Source organism: Piliocolobus tephrosceles, chromosome 7, assembly GCF_002776525.5.
Source record: "Piliocolobus tephrosceles isolate RC106 chromosome 7, ASM277652v3, whole genome shotgun sequence".
Taxonomy (NCBI): domain Eukaryota; kingdom Metazoa; phylum Chordata; class Mammalia; order Primates; family Cercopithecidae; genus Piliocolobus; species Piliocolobus tephrosceles.
In genome coordinates this window covers 40,704,309-40,722,371 of record NC_045440.1, presented here as the reverse complement: position 1 = coordinate 40,722,371, position 18,063 = coordinate 40,704,309, and the positions used below count along the sequence as shown (strand labels likewise).

Here is an 18,063-nt window from a genome sequence, read left to right as displayed (position 1 = left end):
TTCAGTTATACTGTTCCAGCCATAAACTTTTTTTTTTTTTTCCATTTTTCTTTCTTTCTTTTCACAACTTGTCCTGTAACTGAACAGCCATAAACTTTTAAAATGACTGCTTTGGTTGGCATTTTCCTGGTCAAAATTCTTCAGTGGCTCAGTTGCCTGTAACATAAGCTTACAGTCTTTAGCCCAACATCCTTTCCCTCCCCAGTCTGACCCCATCCTTGCCTTTTGGGTGTTATTTCCCACTGTCATTTACCAGGTTTCCAAAATCGTGCTTTATTAAATGCTAGTAACATTGGAATGTTAATACATGTTTCACACACACAATCAGCAGGAGAAAATGTTTCTATAGCCAAATGACATTGGTAAACAGTGTTTTTATACAAAGTTAAGCAGGTTTCTTTATTTTAAGTCTTTTCAGACACTTTCCCAGTGCATAGTGTGAATCTCCATAAAGCAAGTGAAACATTAATCATTCCCTAAACTTACTTGACCAGAGAACGCTTCATTCTATCTCCATGGAAACCACTTGTGAAAGTCTCCTACTCCAACTTTCGTCTCCAAAAAAACTCACCTGTTTGTGATCATCTGAACTCATTTTATGCTCTTGCCTTTATATAAAAGAGAAGTTCTGTGAAATGTTGAAGAAGCAGGGTTATGGCACTAGTAATGATCCAGGCACTATACATTATTTAGTTCAGAAACTCTAACCATCAGTATTCTAACAGTGGATTGTGGAACCCAGTATGAGTGTTTGAGACATGTCACAAAATATAGAAGCTATTTTTAAAATGAATCCATTTAATACTGCTAGATGCTGTGAGAGACAGGGACTCCCCAGCCCAGCACTGCCACACGCACACATTCTTGAGCAGGAACGGAGACGTGGGCATGGCGTGGGCAGGCCAGTGGTCAGCAGATATCCTTTTTGTCCCTCCTCTGTGACAATCACCCCCAAGTAATCTTGGGGACTCAGAATAAGGCAGCTGCTCTCCCACCCTTACTACGGCGAGTCTCTCTGTGGCTGAAGGGACCACAGATGGAGAGCTTGGCACTCACTCCAACTTTGCCGAAAAGAGGACAACCACCAAAGCAGTAGGTAAAAATACAATTTTAGCAGCAGTGAAATAATAAGAGGAAGTGAGGATGGGGCCAGGCCACAACTATAATTAAACTGTCTGTTTAAAAGAAGCTGAATCCAGAAGAAACACAAGCTGTAACGTGAGAGAGGACAGGGAGCAGGGCCATTGGAGAGCAGGAGAGGACAGGCTGGCACCAAGCACTGCTCCGACTCTGCCCTGAAAGATTTGAATTGGACACTGTCCAGTCACGTGTGTGGCAAACCGTACTCCGAGCACTTTTCTCAAGGCAGAGGAAGGAGCTGCTGTGGCTGTAGCCCTGAACACTCGTGGGGCCGGCATCATGCGCTGGGCCTCTGTAATGGAGGACCTCCAGTGTGCAGACAAGACACCGGCAGTGCCTGGGGAAGGCTGCGCCCTGGGTCCTGGGTGAAAATCACAGCTGCTGAAGTGAGAGCTCCATCTGGATACCAGAGACTGCTGGGCCATCAGTGCAGCAGGAACCGCCATGTGAGAGCCGCAGCCAGGCAGTCCCACGTCAGGAGGCCTGCTCCAGGCAGCCACATGTCAGGGGGTCAAGTCCCCCCACCGCACAAGGCCTGCTATGGACAGCCCCATGTCAGGGGGTCAAGTTCCCCCACATCAGGAGGCCTGCTCCAGGCAGTTGTGCTCTTCTTCTTCCGTCTGTAACCAGCTCCAGTCTAGGGCCTGAAAGTCAACAGACATGTTAAAAATACAACAGCCACCAACACATTTCAGGTTATTGTTCCTCTTCAGGAGGCAATCAGGACAATTTAGAAATATACTGAAACCCGGCCGGGCGCAGTGGCTCATGCGTGTAATCCCAACACTTTGGGAGGCCAAGGTGGGCAGATCATGAACTCAGGAGTTCGAGACCAGCCTGGCCAAAATGGTGAAACGCTGTTTCTACTAAAAATACAAAAATTAGCCTGGTGTGGTGGCAAGCTCCTATAGTCCCAGCTACTCAGGAGGCTGAGGCAGAAGAATCACTTGAACCTGGGAGGCAGGGGTTGCAGTGAGCTGAGATCATACCATTGCACTCCAGCCTGGGCAAAAGAGCGAGACTCCATCTCAAAAAAAAAAACAACAAACAAAAATAAAAAGAAATATATTGAAACCCCTTTATTGGCTAGGTATGGTGGCCCATGCCTGTGGTCTCAGCACTTTGGGAGGCAGAGGCGAGTGGATTGCTTGAGGCCAGGAGTTCAAGACCAGCCTGGGCAACACAGCAAGACCCAGGCTACATAAAATAAATTAATTAATTAAACAAATACAAATTAAAAAGCCAAACCCTTTTATTAATAAGTTTGGTGACTGCAGGGCACTCTTGAGCTAAGTTACATATTCAAACTGTACAGGATCTTTTCTTTGGATTGGCTCAGAGTCCTTGAGATTCTGTGACTGTGGGAATTAGAAAGGCGATGTCAGTACCACTGTGGCTCACAGCACTCACTCTCGTGCTCACTGTGGGGAGCTAATCTCAGCTATGGATTTCCAGCCTCACCGCATGACTCGGCCTGATGAGACTTCCTCTTCCTCCCACAGACGTGCAAGTAAGCAATGAACTGATCAAAACATTATCGTGCCAGGAGGAAGAGAGCAGCAAGAAATACAGAATGACCACAGACTGGAGGAGGACACGTGACTACATCAGCAAAGGCTGCAATTCACAGGGGTACCCCCTGCAATTCTTCCGAAAAGCTTAAAGTTAGGGGAGGTTAGCAAGTGATTAGCAGGTAAAGACCATGTAAAGATCTAAGCAAATGATGCAGGATTCTCTCAACAATGAAGATTTGTCTTAATGTACCTATATCTTGACTAGTGTTCTCATAACTAGTACTACCTACTGCTAAGCTCCAAGGCCCTGAGGACAAGGCCATGGCTGGTTCCTGCTCCCAGCCCAGCACTCAACACACAAATCCTCAGCAGTAGTATCAACGGTGCAGGTGGGGACAGACTTCTGGGAACAATGCTACCTTCCTCCTCATCATAGGAATTAAGTGTTGCAAGGATTAAATAAGATAATGCATATACGCAGTTGTAAGCCTTCAATAATTGTTAGTTATCACTATTATTATGAATAATAAAAAATGTGTACTGGAAAATTATAAATATACACTGAAAAAATCAGCTGGGTGTGGTGACGCACGCCTGTAGTCCCAGCTACTCAGGAGGCTGAGGCATGAGAATCACTTGAACCCGGGAAGTGGAGGTTGCAGTGAGCCAAGATCATGCCACTGCACTCCAGCCTGGGTGACAGGGAAAGACCCTGTCATAAACAAACAAACAAACACTGAGGTTGGGGATAATGCCAGATTGCGTTTCCATTTTCTTTTCTCTTTTGCTATAGAATGAAAGGACATGGAATCGCAGGGGGCTCACACAGGCTGTTACCGTGAAACTCTGGTCTTGCTCCCTCACGGTGTCCTGTATGGCGTTTTCTAGCAGGGTACACAGGTTATGTGCTTCGGCCACCAGTTCTTCACTAAAGAAAATGATCAAATTATTAGAAAGCGGTCATTATTAGTTATCAGAGCTAACACTACTATTTTAAAATATGCTAAAGAGTTCTGATAATACTTTTTAAATGAAGTAACAATTATTTTGATCCTGAGTGTCTTAAAACACCAACCCATTGACTAATATTTTCATCTTGTTATGCACTTTCCACACATGAGCATTACTGCCAAAAAGGCAAACAGATCTCAATAAAAAGTCAGAAGTAAAAAGAGCTCTTTCTGCTTTCTGACTTACTAGATAGCTGAATTTAATTCTCAAACTGCCCAAATCTAAAGATATTCTCCAAATCACCTGTTCTCCAATTTCTGAAGTAGACAAAAAAAAAAAAAAAAAGGCCAACCAATTTATCAGGGTTCCGTAGTTCCTTGGAATCTGTTGAAAAGCAGTTCTGGGATTTGGTTTCATCTAATCTGATCTCTCTCTTTTCTATAATAAGAAACCCATGTTTCCTCTGAGGACTGGGCCACATTGAGAAAGAGCAGCATGTAATAAAACATCTTTTTCTAACCTCAGCTCTATGCTGTGGGGAGACAAGAGACATCCTATATACCCAGGTCTACCTTTCTAGAGCTTTGAGGACATCGTTGAAGGGAATAAGCCACATAAGGGAAGACGGTGCCCCGGAACTCCTCTCACTCTGCAAAATGTGACAATCTGATGGCAGGAGCTCAGAGTACATTTTTGCCAAACCTCAGCTACGGGGCCTCTAGCTAGGCTAAAGGCTCAGTGCCTACCCTAGAAGGGAATGGAAGAGGCTCCTGGCCTAGCTACTATAGGAGCTCATGAGAGGTTGGGGAAGTACTTTTTATTTAACAAAAAAAAGGGCCGGATGCGGTGGCTCACGCCTGTAATCCCAGCACTTTGGGAGACTGAGGCGGATGGATCACCTGAGGTTGGGAGTTTGAGACCAGCCAGACCAACAGGCTGGAGAAACCCTGTCTCTAATAAAAACACAAATTTAGCAAGGCCTGGTGGCTCATGCCTGTAATCCCAGCTACTCGGGAGGCTGAGGCAGGAGAACTGCGTGAACCCAGGAGGCTGAGTTTGAGGTGAGCTGAGATCGCACCATTGCACTCCAGCCTGGGCAACAAGAGTGAAACTCCGTCTCAAAAAAAAAAAAAAGAGAGAAACAGTCTCACTATGTCGCCCAGGCTTGCCTCAAACTCCTGCAAACCTCCTGCCTCGGCCTCCCAAAGTGTTAGGATTACAAGAATGTGCCATACGGCCGAGAGAAAATTAAGTATCCAAGGCCACATAAATATCAAAATAGGCTACAAAGTCCCCAAGGACAAGAACAAGATTCTTCAAAGCAGACTGTATTGAGATATAATTTACATACCATAAAGCTCACCCATTTAAAGTGTACAATTCAAGGGTTTTCACGTATTTACAGAGTTGTGCAACCATCACCATGTCTAGTTTCAGAATGTTTTCTTCATCCTCAGAAGAAATCTTGCATTATCGGTCACTCCCATCCTCCTCCCCTGCCCCAGGCAATCATCAGTGTTTCCCATGCCTAGAGATTAGTTCCTGCAGAAACCCATAGAGCCCTGCACACAGAAAGTGTCAAACAAAACAAACCACAGGAAGAGACGACCGTGGGAACAGAGGTGGCCTGCAGTGTGCTGGAGAATGGGCGGAGGGCTGCTAGACACAGACTGCTGGGCCCCACCCTGAGCTCCCAAGTGAGGTCTCCAGCAGGACCTGAGAATTTGATGCTGTGCTGCTGGCCCAGATGAGACTTGAAGAAAGCTCAGACCTGAGCATCTATAACGGAGGGGGAAGCTGTTATTCATGACTGACCAAGGAATACCTTGGTCAGAGTGGTATTTTGGGAAGATTAATTCAACCACACAGGGCTTGGCAGCAGAAAGGCAGGAGGCAGGAGGCAGAAAGCCCTGCCCCGACCTCTGCCGCCATGGTTCAGGCAAGAGGAGGCTGAGGACGGGAAGAACATGAAGGTCAGTGGCACCGGAAGGAGGGTGGTGACTCGGTAACTCAAGGTAGTGGTAGGGTGAGTGGGGGCAGATGGCTCAGGGGAGATGAAGTGGGCCTCCCTGAAGGGAATGTGGCTTCCTGTGGATAAAAGGTAGCAGCATGTGCCCGACCAGCATTTCCAATGTTCTCATTAAGCAGTTAGTCATCCAAGCCTTGGACAAAGAAACTAGTTAGTAAGTTTCAAGGGACTATGAGAGCAAAACATGTAACTTTTGTCTCCACAGGACCTAGCAGACGCAACAAATATCCAGAGAGGTAGCGATATCATTGGACAGACATTTACCAGTGACAAACACCTCCATCTCCAATCTCCTGACGTGCCCTCGACAGTCACACTTGGCACTGCTAAGGGGGACCTACCTCTTCTTGGCTGGCTCGGGTAAGCTGTTGGAGGCCGTGGAGGGCTGAGACATCAGCTGCCCAGGCTGGCTAAGTCGAGAGGCATTCATGCTATCCGGGCTTCCACTGACAGGACCACGGACCTTGCTCTAGGGGACAAAATCAAAAGAAATTAGGAGCCAAGTGACGAATCACATTTTGCATTCACGCCACAGTATTTTCTCAGGAGACAACTGACTGCCAGATGCCAGAGCTAACCCTACAGCCTACCAGTCGGCAACCCCACCTGGGGGGCAGCTGGTGCTTCACATCTGGCTTCAAAAGTGTTTCTGTATCAACAGGGGGACTTTTGAGGAAAGGATTCTAAATTTAAGGAGACCTGGGTGCCTACACTTATTGCAGGTTTTTTTATTTTCATCGGCTTTATTGCTTGATTGATTGATAATGATTGAGAGTCTCGCTGTCTCACCCAGGTGGAGTGCAATGAGCGATCTTGGCTCACTGTAACCTCCACCGCCTGGGTTCAAGCAATTCTCCTGCCTCAGCTTCCCAAGTAGCTGGGACTACAGGCATGTGCCACTACACCCAGCTAATTTTTGTATTTTTAGTAGAGACAGTGTTTCACCATATTGACCAGGCTGGTCTCGAACTCTTGACCTCAGGTGATCTGCCTCAGCCGCCCAAAGTTCTAGGATTCATGATCCACTGCGTCCAGCCCCTTAAGGAACTTTTACAAGAAAAGAACAGGAAAGTATTTTTACTCTTTTCCAGGTAGAAGACAGACACACACACAAAGGCTATGGGAGTTCCTGTGGCTCACATCCTCTATGACCTGGCTGAGAAGAAACCAGGATGCCCTGACTCCGAAGGGGCCGCAGCCACTGCTCCTCCCAGCCCAAAAGGTCAAGCAGGGGCTCCTGTTCCAGCTACCTGAGCCTCCTCAGCTCACAGCCCACGACCGCTGGCCAACCTTCAGGTCACCCCTCCACTGATCTCTGCCCTGCATGCTCCCCAACCCACCTGTGTAGTCCCCCAACCCCCGCTCCTGGCACTCACTGTGGCCTGCAGTCCTTCATCCCCTCAAGTGTCCCTCAGGCCATGGAACCCTCCTGGCTCCACATCCTCCCCTCCAGCGAAACCTCAAGGCCCACAAGTCAAGGAGCCATGCAAGCACCCAAGCCTCCATTCCTGGTCCTCCTGCTGCACCTTCCCTGCTGACTGTGCCTGGGAGAGGCCCAGCATTGACCTCCTGTGCTTCTGCCCTTGACCAAAAGTGCGGCAGGGGATGGCTCCTGCGCTGCCTGGCTCCCTCCCAGCCAGGCCCTGCCCCAGCTCCTGCCCCGCCCCGTCCTGTGCTGCACAGGGGCGGCTCAACTCCAGCCCCACTGAGGGGCCCTTCTCAGTACTGAGGTTGGCCAAGGGCTCAGATTCTCCAGCTGCCTGGAGAGGGACTTCCCCAAATCCCAGATGTGCTCACGTCCCCACACTCAATTCTTTTAATATCAAGGGAAAAGACAGATACTGTGATGTGTCCTATGTGCTTTGGAAATGGACACGGGCCAGGCGCAGTAGCTCATGCCATTAATCCCAGCACTTTGGGAGGCCAAGGCAGGTGGATCTCTTGAGGCCAGGAGTTCGAGAACAGCCTGGCCAACATGGTGAAACCCCATCTCTACTAAAAATACAAAAATTAGGCAGGTGTGGTGGGATGAGCCGATAGTCCCAGCTACTTGGGAGGCTGAGGCAGGAGAATCACTTGAATCTGAGAAGTGGAGGTTGCAGTGAGCTGAGATTGCACTGCTGCACTTCAGCATGGGAAACAGAGCAAGACTTTGTCTCGAAAAAAAAAAAAAAAAGAAAACAAAGCGTGGCCCGCGTAAGCTCACCCTTGCCTACCTCAGCAGCTTCATCCTCCATCGTAGCCTTCCCCACACACACCAGCCTGTCCCCACTCGGAACACACTGACTCCCCAGGCTCTCTGCCTTTGATAAAGCAAGGCCTCTGTCTTGGAACACCCTCACTCTTCAGCTGGAACAGCTCCCTGTGGACCTTCTTGTTGCTCCCTCTCCTCTAAGACAAACTGGAGCTCCCCCTGTGCATGGAAACTGCAGCTCATGCCTCCTGGAGCTGCTTCCTAGCCCTTCCTGCCCTGAACGGCTCTCACTCATGCCTCTGTCTGTGCCCCTCAAAGGATCAGGCCCTCCTTGGAACAGGTGCCATGCCTTCTCATCTGTGTGTCTTGCTGGGCATACGGTTAGCACTCAATAAATGCTCAATGGATATAGACGGCACATCACGCTATCACCTGTGCACACCTGCACCTCCCTCTCCTCTTCAGATCCTCTCTACCTTGTCATCCTGCTTTCTCCCTTTCCTCTCTTTTTACAGGAGGATGTGTCACTCCCACTCCCAAGGCATGCCCAGTGCTCTGGCACGTGACCCCAGCCCCTCTGTTCTCTGCACTGTGTGTGGATTGTCCCCTCTGCCTTTGACAATGAGAATCTCCTAATGCACCACATCCTGCTTCCACCATGAGCAACGATCTCCCTCTCTCCTTCCCTTTGCTCTTAAAGGCAACTGATGCCTAAATCAGTCTTCCATTCATGTCACCTTCTCTGCAGCCTTTCACAATGGGGCTTGCACTCCCAGCAGCTCTGGCTCCCACAACACAGCCAGGTCTGCCCGTCTTAGTTCTTGGCTGTCTTGTTTCCCATTTCCCCACCGTGTGGCATTCTGTGGACTCACAGCTACATTAAGATGGTGTGCACAGAAAGCCTGGCTTACGGCACTGAGGGCAGCGTAGACGCAGATGATGGTCAACCAAGTTGCACTGCTGTGCATGATGGTGGGCTGAATTGGTGGCCCTAAAAAGGATATACCCACATCCCAACTCCTGGAGCATGTGAGTGTGATAGTACTTGGAGAAAAACGTCTTTAGAGATCCTGAGATGACATCACTCCGGGCTATTTGGGTGGTTCCCAAATCCAATGACGAGTGTTCTTGTAAGAGTCACCCAGATAAGGGACACAGGGGTCACAGGAAGACAGAAACAGAGACTGGAGTCACACACCAAAGAACACCTGGAGCCACCGGGAGCTGGAAGAAGCAAGGACGGTCCCTCCCCAAGAGCCCTCAGAGGGAGCTCAACCCTGCTCACACGGGACTTCTGGGCTCTAGAGCTCAGATAACACATTTGTTTTTGTTTTTAGTAGAGACAGCTCTGTTGCCCAGGTTGGAGGGCAGTGGCATAATCACAGCTCACTGCAGCCTTGAACTCCTGGGCTCAAGCAATCCTCCCACTTTGGCCTCCCCAAATTGCTGGGGTTACAGGCATGAGTCACCGTGCCTAGCCCAAATTTCTGTTGTTTTAGCCCCTCAGTTTGTGCTAATCTTTACAGTAGCCATTGGAAAGTAATACACAGATGAATGAAAATGATTAGCACAGGCCCTTCCTCTGACCTCCCTGCTCACACCAAGTCAAATAACAGCGAGGTGAAACCTGAGCAGCAGCCAAGTGGACTGCTGGTGGCTCTGTGGCGTCCCGTGTGGGATGGCGGCAGTACACAGAGGTGGAAAGGCACAGGAGGCTGATGGGCCAAGGGCCTGGGGCCACAGCACTCACTCACACAAGCAATCTTCAGGAGATTCCAGAGCTCCTTCTGCCGCTTCTCCTGCAGCCGGACAACAGTCTTCTCATCCTCATTCATTAAGCTCACCACCTCTTCCACCTTGGGCAACAGTTCCAGTGCCTTCTGCTTGCAAACCACAGTTTTACTGCAAAGAATAAACATGACAAACTCTAATGGCATTTGGGCTGGAGAAAACGGAACCCATGGCAGCTGTGCATCCAGTCAGCAGCTGCAGAAAGTCTCTTCATGAGGTCCAGTGAATCAGAGAGGAGGGAGGAAGGTGACCTCACACCCAGCCTGCATCTCCCAGTCCTTCCTCCAGAGTAGGAAGGTCGGGGCTCATACCTGAGCTGTGTATAGATCACTCGCACTTTCTTCTCGAAGCTCTGAATTGCCTGAAGCAGCAGCCGTACCATTTCCTGACTGTCACCCTCGGTTCGCTGGTCTGGAGAGGGGAGGGTAGCATAGTTCCTCAAGGAAGCCAGCAGAGAGTAGTGATGCCCCATAAATGAAATAAGGAGAAGCCCAAGGCAGATACAGAACCCCACTTACCTCGAGGCTTTTCCCTTAGTCTCCTGTACAGCTCCCTTGCTTGCTCCTCTCTAAAATATGCAAAGAAGTTCTGTCAAGATTTGAGGTCAAATATGGCTAATTTTTATATTTTTTTGGTAGAGACAGAGTTTCACCACATTGCCCAGGCTGATCTCGAACTTCTGGGCTCACAAGCAATCTTCTTACCTTGGCCTCCCAAAGTGCTGAGATTACAGGTGTGAGCCACTGTGCCAAGCCAAAAATATATATATATATTTGAATTAGCTGAGCACGGTGGCATGCGCCTGTAGTCCCAGTTACTTGGGAGGCTGAGGTGGGAGGACTGCATGAGCCTGGGAGGTCGAGGCTGCAGTGAGCTATGATTGTGCCACTGCACTCCTGCCTGGGCAACAGGGCAAGACCCTGTCTCTTAAATAATACAAATACAAATAAAAGAACTGGAGGAGAATAAAGGGTTGATTAGAGAAAAGACAGAATCAAAGTTCTGACATTTGGAGCTCCTGTCCTAAGAATCCTAGAGAGAGAATCAGGGAACACTGCTGAGCTCACGGTGACACAGCCCTCAAGAGGCTGACCTGGCCTGCCCGGTTCCCTCCACCTGCACGCCAGGAGCACATGTGATCTCCTTCAGGTAGAAGTGATCTGCCTAGACCCCTCCTCCCCTCCTGGAGTCAATGCCAAATACCTGACAAAGACTCAAACGAACGGTTTCCAGGTCCGAATTCCACCTTGTCAGGTTCTTCCTTCTCTATCTTACTTTCTGTTCTGAGCTATGCCTGGGTCAGGGTGGGTGAGACAAATCAGGGAAGTCTGATACAGGGGTAGAGGCTACTTGCATTTTACAGCCTTTACAGATTATGGCCTCCATCTCAAATGCATTATCTGAATTCATCCTTACAACTTCATGGGGTAAGACTGTTTTTCTTGCCACTGAACAGATTTGGAAACTGAGGCTCAAGTGATGATTTGCTGGAGGTGACCCCACAGGGGAGCATGCTCTAGAGAATGGTCCCACACAGCCACTGAGGGTGCCCTGGACACACACACCGAAGCTCCAGGGTTATCTGTATGTGTTAGGCACAGAGGGGCCCCCCAGTCAGTACTCACAGGTCGTCCAATGTTCCCCCCTGCTTCCGGCCCATGGGGCTCCTCTGTAAGTCCACGATGTCCGTCTGTAGAGCCATCATCCGTTCTACCAGGAGTTTCACTTCGTTCTCCTAATGGAAAAGCTGTGCTAATGTCAACTGATGTGGTAGGAGCATGCTGAGATGCAAGATCTGCGGAGAAGCGAGACCCGGGGACCCTGCACATTGCCTGAGGACTCTCAATGGACTGGCTCAATGGACTGTGGGGTCAGAATGGCTGCGCTTGCATCTAGGGTCCACCACTTTCTAGCTATGTGACCCCTCGGCAAGTTACTTACCCCCAGCTGCGGTTTCCTTTTGCATAAAATAGGCTTCTAACAGGGCTGAGGAGTGAAGTAAGATGAAGTACTTAAAGCCTCTGGCATGGTGCCTGGCTCACAGAAGATGCCCAAGGCACATTACTTTCTCTTCTCTTCATCTGTCTATCCCGATGCTACTGGGCAGGGAGGCCCAGACTGCTTTATTTCATAGATTATGAGTCCCAAGATGGGGAGGAGCACTCACCCCTTCTATGGTTAATATTCAACACGAAACACACATACACCCCATCAGTACTGATTGATAAAAAGCGATACTAAGACACAGGGGAAGATCTTTGCCCAAGCACACAGGGGAAAACAGAGGATTCGTCCAGGAAAAATCCCGAGAGCCTAACTTCAATCTTCAGTTCGTGTGAGGTTCATTTAGTCACATGTATTTCCTTTGCCTTCATAATTAGCGTTTTTTTGGTGACAGCTGATTCACGTTGTCCTGAGACTTTCTGCCTGGACCTTTTACTTCCTATGGATTTAGCGTCCCAACAAAATTAGTCAAAAACCTTCAACAAGAGGCAGTGTTGATCATCCATCCAATGCCCTTCCTAACAGGAAATGGTCTCGGCTTTTCCCCAAGGGAACCTAACGCTTCTTATTTAAATCTGGACCATCTCCATCCATTCACCCAACTCTTGCATCTGGCCACAGAGGGGCTCCCTTTACTGGCTCCTCTTAGCCTCTTTCCAGCTGGTCCAGTCAAGTTCAAAGCATGGTGAGGAACACCTGATTCTTGACAGAGATTGACCCAGTGTTTGATGAGAAAGTGAAAAGTGGGAGCAAAACCTCACCCCCTCGGTAAGTTCAGAAACCCCAAATGAGTCTCCTACCCGCCCACAGAGCTCCACGGCCTGCTCCATTTCCCTCCAGGCCAGCAGCAGTTTATCTGATGCTGAAAAAAAATTGAGAAGGAAAAACAAAACAAAACAAAATAAAAACACCACAAAACTGAAACAGAAATAAGCAACTCAATTATAATAGGACAAAAGAAACCTTAGAAAAAGAAAAAAAAAAATGGTGTCTTTAAACTCATTGCAAAGTGCGCACTCACTGATCCCAAACTCAGTTTGCTCGCTGTACTTCTCCAGGTCAATCTGGATGCTGGTTTTGAAGAAATCCAACTTGGCCTTGAGCTGCTGAGACATGGAAGCCATGGAATTCTTCATCTTGGAGAGGCAGCTGTTGTTCCGGAGGAGATTCATCCTGCAGGGACCACAAGGAATAGAGTCTAGGAGCATCTCTGGGATCCAAATTCCATTTCCTGTACAATAACAAAACCCCCTCAAATGTTAAGGGAGGTCCCTGCTATAATTATCATCATCATCACTATTATTATAGCAGCCACTTATAACCCAAGGACAATTTCCTCGCCCTCAGCAATGCCTGAGGTTCTGCACCAAACTTGGCATCAGGCAAAGGAAGACACAAAAGGCCAATGATGTTGGCAAACGAGTTACACTGGGGAAAGAGTCCATAAGTCCCCAGCAGCACAGCCAGAAGAGTTTTGCTAATCCACATGGCAGTGAGCTCCTCTGGGTTCCCAATCCATCCACAGCTCGGCCAGCCCAGCTTCAGTTCCATACTCCTCGCCCTGGGCCAACCACCCTCACCTCATCAGATCTAAAGGGGCCTGCCTCAGTCCAGCCCACCCAACTGCTTCCCGTCTGTCCAAACCAGTGTCTCCCTTTTGTTGCTCATTAACAGTTGCTTCTGGGTCCCTGCCTCAGCCACCTCCCTGTGGCCAAAGCCACTAAGCAATTTTAAATAAATTAAGTTTAAAAAAAAAAAGCCTGGCACGCTACATGGCGGCTCGCTGTCCCTGCTGCAGCCGGTTGCAATCCTCCTTCAGGGTCTGGATGCTGTGCCAGACCTGGCCCCACACCTTCCTCAGCTGGAAGAAGGCGAGGTTCCTCTTGGGCTCTTGAACTGGAGACAAAGACAGAAGCAATTGTCAAAAAATAACCACAATAACTCTCCTACAATTAACCACATCCTGCCTTCAACACTGCTGGCACTTTCACGTTTTATACCTACTATAGGATCATGTAACTTTGGAGGGTGTTATGGCTGGTTACTGTCACATACGTGTATTTGTACCAACAGCATGTACCAGTGGTCAATAAGTAGCTGTTGATTTGAAGAAACACTTTATGAACCATTTGGACACATATGTATATAGGGCCATACATTTTCAATGGAAATTTGTTGTTTTTTTTTTTTTTAAGAGAGAAGGTCTCACTCTTGTCACCCACGCTGGCACGCAGTGGGAGTGATCATGACTCACTGCAGCCTTGAATTCTCAGGCTCAAGTGATCCTTCTGCCTTAGCCTCCTGAATAGCTGGACTACAGGCATACACCACCACATCTGGCTAATTTCTAAATTTTTTGTAGAGATGAGATCTTACTATATTACCCAGGCTGGTCTTGAACTCCTGGGCTCAAGCGATCCTCCTGCCTCAGCCTCCCAAAGTCCTGGGATTACAGGCGTGAGCCACCATGCCCAGCTTAGGAGGTTGAAATTCACTAATGGTTTCCTGTACTCTCTCTTGCCTGGCTACTCCTTGCATGTCCTAAATAAGGAAGACTGCCCTGAGGACTGGCGATACTAATTTCCTTCATGTGGCTCCCCCTTCCTTAGTCCAGTCTCCCTCCCCTGCCTTGTCCCACATATTATAACTGATTATTTAGAAAAACAAAACAAAACAAATTCTTACGGATACAGCTGACACTTTCAGGCTGGGGCCGTGGGGAGATCTGAGTCTCATAGGTGATTTTACTGTTGTCAAAGAGAAAAACAAGATCCATGTCCAATGTGCGGCCCTCATTTAACTGCAAAGGGACAAGAACAAAATGAATCTTGTGGATCCAATCCTCTCTTTTCTAACTAATAATGAAGAGGTTCCAGAGCTTTCCCCACTGTTTGGCAAGAGCATCATCTTCAGCCAGCAAGTGCGAAGCATACATGAAGTCTTTCTCCCAATGTTTCCAGCCTATGCTTACTGTTGGAACACACTCCTTATTTACAAACTTATTACATTCTATTTTACTGTCATCCCTGTGAAGTTCAGAAATTCACTATATACTTCCCTATGCAGTGACTATTTCTCATATGATAACTTTATCTCCACAAGTCAGCTGAGAAGCTCTTTTTGAGCATAGGCCATGTCTTACACAGCTATAGTTAACACAGGTGCCTAACACAGAGGCCATCATAAATAGTTTCACAGTTCTGTACACAGAGGCCATCATAAATAGTTTCAGTTGACTCAAGACAATGCAGCATCTTTTTTTTTTTTTTTTTTTTTTTTTTAGTATACTTGGAAGAGGGCCAAGTTGGCAACTTGAGAGACTTGAGAGATTCCAGTGCTACTGCATCATTTTTTGCAATAAAGGCAAGAGAACGGTCTTGGAGGGTCTGGAAGTAACAAGTCCAGCAAGGAGATTTGTGTTTCCTATCAGGCCACACAGAGAACACCATACTCCAACTTAAACACCAGGCAGGTATCCACACTGTGTGATAAACAGACTACATGACAAAGCAGAATTAAAATCTGAAGGTGTGTTGAGTTTCCCAGGAGGCACAGCCAAGGAAAACAGGGTGGTGTGTACGAAGCCAGGGCTCACCTTGCCATCTGAAATACACTGAGTGGCAGGTTTATCGGGGATCAATGCCAGGCCCGCTTCCTGCAGCAGCTCCTGGTCCTCCTCTGGGATGCCCGTGTCCTGCTGGATTCTGGCCTTCAAGCTCTGCAGACTCTCGTCCTCTGTCACAGGGTAGGTGTGGATGGTGCCTGTGACCATGTTCAAGATATGAACCAGCTGCAACACAACCCAGATGTTACTGGAAAACCAATTTCTTCAAGGAGATGCCCATCTATTTGCCTAGGTCCTCTCTCTGCTACTCCCAACATTTCCCAACCACACAAAGCAACGGCCTGGCTTGAGGGAGGGAGGTCAGGTGCCATGTTTCGCATATTTTCGTCTTTCATAATCCTGTCTGTGGCTATGACCTCATAGCCAATGTCAAATAGCACAACTGTCCTTTCTTTACTTATGCAGAAAGACTGATGCAGGAGCCTAAATTTTCTCACTAGGTCAGCTGGTCCCATCCCCTGCTCTGTCCTAAGAAGTGCATGTTCCGCTGGGGACCCCAGCTTTTGCCTCAGGGCTAACTTGGCTCCATGCTCACCTTTAAGTTTAAGATGTCATCCAGGGCCTTGAAGCAGCCATTGGGCCCATACGTGGGATCTGTGCCCCTCTGTCGGGGGTGCCACATCAGCATCAGTTGCAGCCACTTCTCCAGTCGCTCAGCCAGGACGCTGTGGAGAGGAGCAGAGTGTGTGAGGAGACACTTCCAGCCAATGTTGGGCTACAGTGTGTGTCTCCCAGTATATGCACAGATGGCAGCCAACAGATGGTGATTGAAAATGAAAATGGGTTTATCAGAAACAGTATAAACATTTCCATTCAATTATTCAGGTGTTCACACCTCTCTCCTGAATTCTAAAATACCCTGAAATCAGAGATTCCTGACCTCTAAATGGCTGCATAAGAATGACCCATGAGGGCCAGGCACAGTGGCTCATGCCTGTAATCCCAGCACTTTGGGAGGCCAAGGCGGGTGGATCACTTGAGGTCAGGAGTTTGAGACCAGCCTGGCCAACGTGGTGAAACCCTGTCTCGACTAAAAATACAAAAATCAGCCGGGCATGGTGGTGCGCGCCTGTAATCCCAGCTACTCAGGAGGCTAAGGCAGGAGAATCAGTTGAACCTGGGAGGCAAAGGTTGCAGTGAGCCAAGATTGTGCCACACTGCACCCTAGCCTGGGTGACAGAGGGAGACTGTCTCCAAAAAAAAAAAAAAAAGAAAGAAAGAAAGAAAAAGAATGACCCATGAGGTTTTTAAAATACACTTTATAGGCACATCCTAGCTCAGGTGACCCCTACAGAATCTAGATCCCACGCTGCCAGATGTAGTGGTTCACATGACAAACTCCAAGCTCCTTCCCCTGGCCCTGCAGAGCCTGCCTCCTGTGAGCACTCAAACCCTTTCCTGAGGCCAACACAGCTACCCACCACCTCCCAAACGTGCCTTGCTCACTTTAATCTTTCCCCTTAGAATTTCCTTCCTCCTTCCTCATCTGTTCACGTCCTACACATCTGTCTAGACCCTTCCAAAAAGTTCTAGCTTATCCCACGTCATTCCTTATAGCACTAGTCCATCCAATCCTCTCTTCCACCCTTTAAATATGGTAATCATTATCCATGCCACTCAATTATGTGTGACTGCCTCGTAGCTTTCTTTTGCACTGTTACCCAATTCTGTACAATGACACAATATTATTAATTGTTTAGATTCTGGCTCTGAGACTGGATTGTAATGCCATTCAAATGACAAAGGTTTATTTGTTGACTGTGACACAGAATTGGGCCACATGAGGGGTGGAAAGAGAAATAAGGTATAATTCCCTGCCCTTAAAGGGACTGCTGTTGAATCAGAGACAAACCCTATGCAAAACCAAATGTGATACAAGGTAGAGGCTATTAAGGGTAATAAGAGGTACAGATAAATTGTTATGTGAACTTAGGAAAGAGATGATTTCTAGGGAGATGAGGGAAGGAAACCCATTCTAGATTTAAGATTAAGAAGGACTATGTCAATTTCTTACTCACAGGACGATATCCTGATAACCTGTTTAAAAGTTATCAGATGTCACTTCAGACTTGAATTTCTTTTTTTTTTTTTTTTTTTTTTTTTTTTTGACATGGAGTCTCACTCTGTCACCCAGGCTGGAGTGCAATGGCGCAATCTCAGCTCACTGCAACCTTTGCCTCCTGGGTTCAAGCGATTCTCCTGCCTTAGCCTCCTGAGTGGCTGGGATTACAGGCGTGTGCCACCACTCCTAATTTTTACATTTTTAGTAGAGATGGGGTTTCACCATGTTGGCCAGGCTGGTCTTGAACTCCTGACCTCAGGTGATCCACCCACCTCGGCCTCTCAAAGTATCAGGATTACAAGCATGAGCCACCGCGCCCAGTCCAGACTTGTATTTCTAAAAAAGGGAAGAAAAATATGTATTCGTATAATGCTGCTGTGCCTTACCTGTTAAGATTATTGGGGTAGGGTAAAGAGCTTGAAAACTTCACTGTTCCATTCAAGTCTTCGCTGACAACAATATCCACCTCACTCTTCTGCCGGACTTTCGAATGCCTGCAAATATGAATCTTGTTAGGTGCAGTCACACGTTGCTATGACAGGGACACATTCTAAGAAATTCATCATTAGGTGATTTAGTCCTTGTGTGAACCTAACACAAACCTAGATGGTTTAGCCTACTACACACCTAGGCTATATAGTACATCCTATTGCTCCTAGGCTACAAAGCTATACAGCATGCTCCAGTACTGAATACTGTAGGCCAGGGTAACCAAATGATAAATATTCGTGTATCTAAACATATCTAAACCCA

General features: G+C 47.8%; 1 protein-coding gene across 5 annotated transcripts in view; it reads right to left on the bottom strand.

Moving 5' to 3' along the window:
• Positions 1 to 248: 248 nt before the first annotated feature.
• The window catches only part of IKBKB (inhibitor of nuclear factor kappa B kinase subunit beta), a 57,754-nt gene continuing 39,939 nt past the window's right edge, over positions 249 to 18,063 (bottom strand). For 2 of the 5 annotated variants that reach the window (XM_023214456.1, XM_023214459.1), the window contains 13 exons: positions 17,697 to 17,804; positions 15,784 to 15,913; positions 15,219 to 15,413; positions 14,309 to 14,423; positions 13,396 to 13,519; positions 12,645 to 12,796; positions 12,424 to 12,485; positions 11,245 to 11,354; positions 10,138 to 10,187; positions 9,931 to 10,030; positions 9,583 to 9,730; positions 5,976 to 6,103; positions 2,118 to 3,582 (listed from right to left, as the gene is read on the bottom strand). In XM_023214456.1, coding sequence (XP_023070224.1) covers positions 3,327 to 3,582; positions 5,976 to 6,103; positions 9,583 to 9,730; positions 9,931 to 10,030; positions 10,138 to 10,187; positions 11,245 to 11,354; positions 12,424 to 12,485; positions 12,645 to 12,796; positions 13,396 to 13,519; positions 14,309 to 14,423; positions 15,219 to 15,413; positions 15,784 to 15,913; positions 17,697 to 17,804 — 1,678 coding nt within the window. In that variant the 3' untranslated portion in view covers positions 2,118 to 3,326. Of the gene's footprint in view, positions 1,785 to 2,117; positions 3,583 to 5,975; positions 6,104 to 9,578; positions 9,731 to 9,930; positions 10,031 to 10,137; positions 10,188 to 11,244; positions 11,355 to 12,423; positions 12,486 to 12,644; positions 12,797 to 13,395; positions 13,520 to 14,308; positions 14,424 to 15,218; positions 15,414 to 15,783; positions 15,914 to 17,696; positions 17,805 to 18,063 lie in introns of those variants that run through there. The other 3 variants (XR_002732036.1, XM_023214458.1, XM_023214460.2) reach the window with 3 other exon arrangements.